This window comes from Astyanax mexicanus, chromosome 19 (assembly GCF_023375975.1).
Source record: "Astyanax mexicanus isolate ESR-SI-001 chromosome 19, AstMex3_surface, whole genome shotgun sequence".
Lineage (NCBI taxonomy): Eukaryota > Metazoa > Chordata > Actinopteri > Characiformes > Acestrorhamphidae > Astyanax > Astyanax mexicanus.
Genome location: NC_064426.1, coordinates 27,516,423 through 27,526,135, shown reverse-complemented (window position 1 = coordinate 27,526,135; position 9,713 = coordinate 27,516,423). Strand labels below are relative to the sequence as shown.

General features: G+C 38.2%; 1 protein-coding gene across 2 annotated transcripts; it reads right to left on the bottom strand.

Annotated features, from left to right (window-relative positions):
- Positions 1 to 289: 289 nt before the first annotated feature.
- On the bottom strand, positions 290 to 9,637 carry spsb3a (splA/ryanodine receptor domain and SOCS box containing 3a). Of its 2 annotated transcripts, none has more exons than XM_049468003.1 (7): positions 9,068 to 9,637; positions 6,986 to 7,132; positions 5,014 to 5,186; positions 4,692 to 4,879; positions 3,937 to 4,039; positions 3,690 to 3,815; positions 290 to 1,981 (listed from the first exon to the last, which is right to left on the bottom strand). In XM_049468003.1, exons 2-7 carry the CDS (start codon positions 7,048 to 7,050, stop codon positions 1,620 to 1,622), a joined length of 1,017 nt encoding a protein of 338 aa, XP_049323960.1. In that variant the 5' UTR covers positions 7,051 to 7,132; positions 9,068 to 9,637; the 3' UTR covers positions 290 to 1,619. The 2 variants fall into 2 exon arrangements, with proteins under 2 accessions (XP_049323960.1, XP_007256361.3); XM_007256299.4 differs by having other exon boundaries at positions 5,014 to 5,191; positions 9,068 to 9,633.
- Between the last annotated feature and the right edge of the window lie 76 nt (positions 9,638 to 9,713).

The following is a 9,713-nucleotide window of genomic DNA, read 5'->3' as shown; positions in this document are numbered from 1 at the left end:
CCATGGTAACATTGAGTGCATATACATGCATTTCATAATCTGATTACTTCAAAACATCTGAGTTTTCAGTAATCTGTTACTAATACTTTTAGTTTATTATTGGATTATGAAGTGCATGTAGAACACACTTATTGTTGTCCAAGAGAGCGAGAACAGACCCCCCCTACGCTCCTCACAAACTCAATGTTTAGTATACTAAGTATATCGGCAACCAGTGAACAAAGAAAACCTCCTGCATGCAGATGCTTGATGCTAATGTTTTACACATTAGGATACAGTTACCAGGGGCGTACACCTACACGGATACAATACAGAAACCAAAGGATTTAGGAAGGACATCTCCCACCACCCAGCAACAGACCACACCCATAAACACCATCAATACATTCACTGATTGGCTGGACAAAGGTATGCAGAGCAGGATGTTTGAGGCATGACAGCAACTTTAAAAGCTCACATTAAATGAGGAACGGGACAGGATGGACAGGGCACAGCCTGGTTGTAATTTAGATACATACAGTCTTAAAAATATTGGAGCTGCAAATTATCATATATTAGAAGAACCAATTTTGATTCCATAAAGAACTAAAGAAATGTATGCAACACAGATGATGGTGTGAAAAGTGTGAAAAGCATTTCTAAAGACTTGAAGCACACCATATAGGGACAAAAGTATTGGGACACCTGCTCATTCACTGTGTTCAGAGTACTAGAAAACGGTCACTACTGTCCAGGAAGGGATTTGTAAGTTTTTTTGAAAATGTGCTGTGAGGATTTGATTGTATTCAGTGACAACAGTGAGCCTAAGTGAGGTCAATGATCCCCACCTTACAGATTAGAGAGTTATTCTATTGGCAATACCCCTTTGAAATTATAGTGTAGCCTTTACACGGTGTACATAGATTCTTTACCAATGTAAAGCTTTTTCAAAGTGTTTTTTTTTCTATGAAACATTTTTTGCCCCTATATATTTAAGAGTGTATGTACTGTGCTGTGTCAAAGAGATTAGCATAGAAAAACGTAAATGTCAGTTGATCTGGTCCAGGTCACATCACGACATCCAGTGCCAGTGAACGGCACAAACATTTCCAAGAAAATTGTGACAATTGCTATAGTTGTTCTTCTCACATTTAGCACCTTCCTTTAGAACTTGTTCCATCAAAAAAGCATTAGTTTCAATGTCTGGCATCATAACGCTGTACTAAGGAGTGTCTGATTGATCACTAATCTACCTTGTTCTACACATAGTCCATTCTAAGCATCCGTTTTACTCATTCTGATGCTATAGATCCAAGCTCTCATGTATACGGATACTGACAGTTACTGATAGAGAGAATACTGAGATGATCTAAGCCAGTAATAGCATAGAGTTGTGTGTAGCACTTGTACTTTCTGTCCCAAGCAATGGCAGAGAGAAAAGGAAAGTCAGCAGAAAGGAAAGTCAGTTCACTCTCTTTAGTTCCTTTTCAGTCAACTCCATTAATTGACTTTGAGTGACAGCCTCATAATTTTTATAATAATAAAAAATACATACATTGGGACAGATTGACCATGTATTAAGTGAGAGAGAGACAGCGTGTGTATGTCTGTATATGTGTGTTTGTAACAGAAGCAGTGTTTCAGGTCCAGCGGCAGCGTTTCCTCTGGCAGGCCTCAGGGTCCGAGGCACAGCCTTCTGAGTCGCTTCCCGACGAGGGCCCAGGTGGTGTGTGTGTGCTCGAGTTTGTATGTGGATGCGAGTGGTCCAGGCTTAGCACCCAGCCGAGTTTGGAGTGCAGGAGGTGTCTGAGTCCGGGTGGAAGGGGAAGCACGCCGAGGGCGTCGGCTCCGGAGGGGAGGAGCTTGCGCAGACGCCAGCAGCAGAGGTACTGGAGAGAGGTGGGGGCAGAGACCGAGCGGATCACCTTCATGCTGCTCTTGGCAGCGGTGGAACACGCCATGGGATACACACGCTTGTTCTGAAGTTCCGTCGCAGCTACACCTGTAACATGAACAAGTATAATAAGCAACAGTCTGTAAGTTTAGGAGATTTGGGGATTTAGAGACCTCTCTGGTGAGAATGTGTAATTACACCGAGCATGTGGAAGAGTTTATGTATAGAAATTAGGCTGAATCCCATTTTACTCTTTGGTCCTATCCCTCTGTTTTGCACCTCCTTGTCTAGGGGTAGGGTGTCCTGATTCTTGTTAGGCTGGAGAAGTAGGGGAAGTGTTTAACCAGAGATTTTTCAGAGGCACATTAAAAACAGAGGGTTATGAGATGCACAAGCCACCAAATAAATTTTTCTTGTTAAAAATTATGGTTACCACTGTATTACCATAGTTTAATGTGTAGTTCCAATGTTTTATGGAGTAATAAGCATTTAAAAGTCTGTAGCAAGCTAACTTTCCTGTTCCACCTTAAATGATGCAACAGACAGCAGAGGCTGAGCATTTAAGGTGGAACAGGAAAATATTTATATATATCCCGGAGGAATTGAGGAATCGGCAATATTAAATGATTGCTGAACCACCTGCCCCCTTTCTGAAGACATACAATACCCCAAAGTTAACAAGTTAACCAGCAGCTAGGTTAGCTCCACTCACATACATCTGTCTTAATGACTGCTGCTTCAATAAGAGAATGATAAAAAGAGAAAGGGTTTCCACGGTTTCTAAGAAAATACATTGTAGGACATTTTATATGACTGAACAGATTAATTAAGAGATGTGCAGCATAGTAAAATCTTTCTAATAATACTGGTTTTAGACACATGGTTATTGGATGTATTATTTAAAACTTATTTCCATGTACAAATCTCTTCTACCAAAAGATGCAAATTCCTCTACATTAGTCCACCTGACAGTCTCCATGTAATAACAGCTCAACCTTTTCAGAATCTCAGCAATAATTTTAGAGCACTTTAGCAATTTTCTCATTTTTCAGGTGTTTTTACAACTGAAAAACAACTTTTTAAATTTCCAGTTTGTCCAGATTCTCAAGGACATGTGAGAACCCTGCACACAAAAATAAATCCTCACAATCAGCACATAGCTGGGTTCTTATTCTTTTTTGAAAAACCTACGGTTACATTTTTTATGACCTCTATAAACGTGGATGAAATGAGCATATAAAAGTCTACCAAGATCAACTGGATTTACATGATTACTAGATGTACTAATTCACACCTATGATTTAAATACTATATCTAAAAAAACAAGTTTGAATATTAAAATGTTTAGATATTCAAGGGTATGTGGAATTACATACATAATGGTTTAACCATTTTAGAGTTCAGAGAGGTTCAGATAAGGTTTAAAAAAATACTAAGATTCTCATGCTCAACTGGTATGTCACAACTAAAGAATGTGTGCCCTGGTCTGAACCTTCTAGTCAAGTTTTGCTACATTCAAAACAATACCACTCAACTTCTTTTCTTGTCAACAAGTAATATTTAACATACTTTTGCTAATAAACTACTTTTGACACTACCAGTAGTAATTCTAATAATACAAATACAGATTTAAGAAATTAAATATATGGCAAAATAAACAGTTTTATGTTAACCTCAAAAGCATGTAACATTAATTATATATAATCCATTATCTGCTTTTATGTGCCATTTATTGTTTAAGTAAGTTTTAATTATGTTTTAGGTACATTTAGGCAAGAATGTCAGTAGTGTTTTAGGTGTGTGAAGCAGCTCTTACCAATGCATTTGCGGTTTTTAAAGAATGTAAGCGTCCCATGCCAGGTGTCTAGGTGAACTCCTATGATTGATCCCTGACCAAATCTTGATGAGAAGCTCATTTTGTCACCATTGTGATGTAGCAATCCTAAAAACACAATCCATATTTTACAATATGTTATAAAAAGCTGTAAGTACTTACAGTATATTGTAAAAAAAAAAAGTTTTTTTTGAGTGACAATAAGCATTTAATTTTGAAGTATATATACCTGTATAAGACAGTCCCCAGCTGTCTTCATCTTTGCCCAGTAAGCTGCAAAACGTGTGTCTGTATTTGTCCAGATTCACATCTGATGTGCCAATCCCAACCATCTACAAAATGAACACAAGATGCTTATTGTAATGCAATTTACATTTTGGTTGTCAGCTTCTAATATAGCAAGCCTTAAAGAGCAAATATGTCATTTACTGTAAAGTAAATGACTGTCAATCAATACGTGTCCTTTTTTTTTAAAATATTACATGGGTGTATCTTATATTACCCAACACATGGCTTATTTTTTAATAACAATTTTACACAATTTCCTCTTTACATTGCATGTAATTAACTCTCCAAAGTATTTATGTAAGCAGGAACTTCAGATTTTCACTTTTATAACTACACTGCAGCCATATTTAACATCAGTTTTATAGGCCCTAAAATAGAACTGTGGGACTCCATACAATATGTAAAAAAAGAAAAATATTCAATACCAAATATTCACAAAATTTTCTGCATTCAGATTAACAACTGAATAACAAGACATATTTATTGTCTTAAGCCTTTGGTTTGGTTTGGACTACAGTTCTATCAACGTAGCTGATAAGTAATATAACATAAAAAATTATCAAACAATAGCCTTAAACTGAAAAAATACAGACAAAATTGTTCAAAATTACAGCTACTACTAATTTCCCATAATAGATTATTAATATTAAACTACTTTCATTCACTAAACCAAGCAGGCACTCATGCAGACCTTACCATATCCGTGCCGTAGACTGGTGAGGTCATTTTGATTTCCCAGAAGTGCTGCCCCTCCGAAAGCTCTTTGGACCCGCGGATGGCCGCCGTGCCACAGCTGTACTCCGAATGGAAGCTCACCTTTCGGTTCTCGCAGCTCAGCAGTGTGGCCGCTGACCGACTGCCCTCGTCCCACACCCAGTCAAACTCTGGCACATGCACACCATCACACAGCACAGCCAACCAGAGATTCATTGGGTTACAGTTAAATCAATTAAAGGACCGCGCTAAGTAGAGGAAATGCAGGTGCAGAAAAGAAGCCAGCCAGTTGGAGCACTCTTACCCTGGTCATCCTCGCCACAGTGGCAGTCCCTTAAGCGTGTGTAACTGCGCAGACGTGGGTTGCAGCTGGGTTCCATTTGCGAATCGCAGCTGCAGTATGACTCTCCGGTTACTGGCACTGCACTTGGCACTGACGGCACGATGGCAGAATACTCGGCTTCTGAGTCTGAGTCACTGTACTGCAGAACACAAACTCTCATTTAGAGATGTGGGTATGGGTGGGTAACATGGAAAATATTTCAATTAAATCATGATTACTTTTATTAGTGTGACAAATGAAAACAGGCAGTGCTTAAAAAACAACAACACTGATCCATTGTACCATTATTACTGTAGAAAGCTGTATTTTAACTCAAATGTCAGAAGCAGTGTTACAAGATTTGACACCAAAATTATTCTATGACAAATAAAATAATAAACAAAAAACAAATTCTTTGACAAAAAATCCATTGGCAAAAAATAAAATATCAATTACTATAAAGCTGACTTGTGATTAAACTGTTTTTTTTTAAAGTAACCACAAATAAATTCAACAAAAGACTGGATTAATACCGCAATTGCTAGTTACGGACAATTCTTAGTTGATTTTGCTTGTGCAGATTCGTTTTTTTCACTACAAGTGTATTTTGCACATAATTCTAAAGAAAAAACAAGAACATTAATCTAGCTTGACTAAGTGCAAGTACACATGTCCACAAAAGCATGTGAGGCATTTTTTTGTTGTTAAGTTTTCAGGTTTAGCGTGAGAAAAAAAGGTCACAAGACTGTATTTTTGTACAGCACTTAGCATTTCATGCTGTAGGGATCATTATTAACAGGCACGTCTGACAACACAGTTTAAGAGTCTTTTAAATGGGTTTTGAGAGAGGGGAGATTGTGTCTCTATAACAGGGATCCCACATCTGTCCTGCACACTTGTTTTTCTGCTCTGATATAACAATATTAACTCAGGGCATGTCTGCTAATTAGCTGATTAGTTAGAGCAGGCAAACCACCAACATATATACAGAGAAAGGAGAACTTCAGAACTATGTTGGGTAAAGACTGGTCTATACAGATTCAATGCACATCACAGTGTCATTTAGCTTATTAGTGTGAAACATGGCAAGGGGAGGAGTCTATGCTATACATGGCCCCTAGTTTCAAATAACTGATGGCTTGTTGCTAAGTAGACATTTGCAGTTTGTTTTTTCTTAAGTGGACAATAATGTGACAAATATCTGAATTAAAAAAAGTGTAATAGCACTTATTAGACTTTTAGGTTAGGGCTGGGAAATATGTAGTTAATAAAAAGGTATAAACATTGTGTGTATGGATGGTTTGGTTTCCCGAGAGATAACATTGCACTCACAGACATAGTTAGATATTTTAATAAATATTATTATATTAAATAATATAATAATATTAAATAATAATAATACTTTAATATTACACTTTTTGCATATTGCAATTTCTCTAAAGCATATTAAGACAGAAGTTATAATCATATCGCTCAGCCTTTTTTTAGACTTGTCAGAGTTTCCAGATACTGTGTTCTTTCTTTAACATTCAGCAAATTAATTTTACTTCTTAGAACGTATCAAAACATCACCAGCACACTGAATTTGGGTCTGCATAAACCAAGACTCAACACAGTGTCCAGGAAAGGGTGTGTTTATCTTATGTTTAGATCTTGTGAACATATAAGAAGCACATAAAACCACAAGTGTGAACTCTGAGACTTTGAGTAGTGTGAGCATCTGCTGTTACTTATAGAGTCTAGGGCTTGTTTACTTGGGGCATTGTTGGAGTGGTGCCCCAGCTAAAGTATGTATGTAGTATATAATTAGTGTTGTATAGGTGCATTTGAAACAAACCTAAAATTATGGGAAAAATAATTGTAAATTGTTAACACTTCAACATGTGGCACTGCTTGGAGACACACACATGCAAAAAAAAAACCAATACACTCAAACAGCCAGATAAACACACACCTGTAGGCGATCATAGCCCCACTCCTCACTTTCTGAGGCCAGCACCAGAGCTCTTGCATCCGCATCACGCCGAATTCCACTCCACACGTAGCGCCACGCCCGACTGTTCCTGCTGCGCCTGGACATGCCAGCCAAAGGCCACCAAAACTAGGACCAAGTCAAACACAGATCATCAGCCTTTTCAGACATGTAAACCTAAAAAGCCTCATGCATGTAATTAACAGCTTCTTAAGACCTTGTTAGGATGGTGTGGAGAGCAAGTTAGTTGTGGGGTTTAACTGTCTTTGCTCAATTTTGTTTTGCTTACCATTATAACACGCCTGATACAATACTGAGAGGCAAGCACCTGTGCAAAATGAGGAAACTGAAAGTGTGAATGGCCCCAGGCCATGTATTTAGTAGATATTTAACCTTTTGAGACCCTGTGTCCTCATATGGGGACATTACATTTCTGCTGCTCTGCACATGATACTTAATTTTTCAAAAAGTTGACCCTTTGGCTTTATATTGAGAGACAGCCCGTACTGTCTCACAGTCACATGACAAAATTACATTTAATTGACTAAAAAACAAACAAGATGGTGGGAATCCCATTCAAAGAAATATGGGCTTCATAAAAATTCTCATATAATTTTATGATTGAAACATTTTTTTTACTTACTGTAGAAAGCTACAATTTTGTTAGACTAATTGGGTCCTCCTGATCCCAAATGGCAAAGATCATTTTAAATGTAAAAAAAAAAAAAAAAAACTTCTGTCCCCATATGATGGCACTGCTTAAAAAAATTACAAAGTTTAGTTTTTATAATTGTTAGGGCCTTTTAATACCAAATAGATAGGAGAAATTAAGAATGCACACCAAGCAAAAGTCCAGCACTCAGGAAGTTAAATATGGCTACATACATAAAATATGTTGGCATGTGTGACAAGGTAAATCCCTCATACATGCAAAACAAACAACATGCAAAACAAACTCGTGCACTGGCTAAATGTAATAAATCCAGTCGGCCCGTGTTATCTTGTTGAAAAGGGCAACAGTGGTCTAATGTCTCAACTTGCAGCAGCTGTTTAACCTGCTGAGAACAGAAACTTCGTTTTTTTTTTTAATTCTTCAGACGCTTTTTTTTATTCTTCAGTCGCTACTTATTTCAATTGAGGAATAAAAACTGTGTAATGGTCTCAGCCAGCACCTGTGAAGTGCAATTTAATTTAATAATACAGCACCTGTCAAAAGTTTTGACACACCTTGTCATTCCATTTTTTTCTACATTGTAGATTAATATCGAAAGACATGTGACCAGTCAGAATTAGTTAACCCAATTACGTTTAAGGAAAACTGTAACGTTCCAATTTATTTTGGTGTAGTAAAACATTATAAAGACTACTAAACTTTATTGAATATTCCACCTCCATTCTCCCTCAGCCTTCTGAGATCCAGGAATTTTTTGAAGTTTCTTCAAACAAAGGTTAATACTCTTTATTATGGTTTACTACACCAAAAATCAATTTGACACCGTTCTCCTTTAAGCGTATGTAACGTTAGTTTATTCTGCTAACAGAGTTAGTCAGAGTGGCATTACAATATATGCATCTAGATCTCTCTATTAACTATTACCATTTCAAATAATATTTTGCTAGTGAAAACTGAGTTAGAACTTGTAAACTATGTTAGTGTAATGGGCTCCCACATTAGTTAAACTTAAACTGCTTAAACTACAATTCAGGCGAGTATCAGAAGAGTATCGCTGTTTTTGGCCTTCCCGGAGTAACTTAGCTAAGCTAGCTAAGCCCTGTTAAGGCTTTTTGCCTCCTGTCGCTATTCTAAACGTTTAAAATAAGCATTATGAAAATAAAATGGCTAAATAGCTGTGTAGAAAACTACTTTTAAATAGTCTGCATAGCAACTGCGCATTCTGGGTGCTGAAGATATCATGGCTAAGCTAACGCTAGTTAAATAGCTTTCCCAAACATTTCCTAGGTAACGTTAGCCAGTTATCCACTGCGCTAAGATAGCCTAGCTACGTTAGCGTTAGCATTAGCGTTAGCACTAGCAGGCTAACGCTCATTCCTCATTTAACCTACCAGCAGTGTAGAGGTCGCCTAGCAGTCCTCTGAGCTTCTTCTTAGTAAGTAAAAAGTGTTTTAACATAAAAACAGACCGAGTGCAGCTCAAACCCGCGCTTCTGTAAAATCCTTCAAGTCCGCCTCCCCGTCACTAGCTGTCACACTCTTTCTATGACCTACTTTTGGCCGCGGACGTAAACAATACAGGACCGGAATCCGGCCCCCTCTCCCGCGCAGGCCGGGGAGCGGATTGGGATTGGCCTCCCGGCTGAACGGGTGGGGTTGATTTTAGAGCTTTCTTAGAGTGTGTTGTCACTTAAAGGCACGTTGGTCTCAAGGTTGGTCGTTAGAGCAGTCTGGTGGGTCTCCTCTCTCTCCTTCAGCTTCTTCTCGGCGATGCTGGGTGGAAACCGAGCCGGGGGCTGTGGGGAAGGAAGGAGGCAGAGGAATGGAATGGGGTCGAGCGGTGCTGACTGACCCACAATCGATTTGTATGATATTACTGAGCTAATCAATAAAGGGATTTTAGCACCAGGCTTTATTTTAGCAGCTGATCGCTTTGGTTATGCATATAATTTATTATTTTAACGGTGCCATCTCTCTCTCTCTCTGGTCCGCTTCTCTTAAAGCGAGAGAAGCTCATGTGCCACTCCCTGTAGCAGTA

Excerpts from the sequence above, each read along its gene's own strand:
- spsb3a (XM_007256299.4), bottom strand. The coding sequence starts at position 7,111 with ATGTCCAGGCGCAGCAGGAACAGTCGGGCGTGGCGCTACGTGTGGAGT. Across the intron at positions 5,192-6,985 it reads GGGGCTATGATCGCCTACAG|TACAGTGACTCAGACTCAGA; the intron begins GTGTGTGTTTAT and ends TGTGTTCTGCAG. Across the intron at positions 3,816-3,936 it reads CTGGGGACTGTCTTATACAG|GATTGCTACATCACAATGGT; the intron begins GTATATATACTT and ends TTGTGTTTTTAG.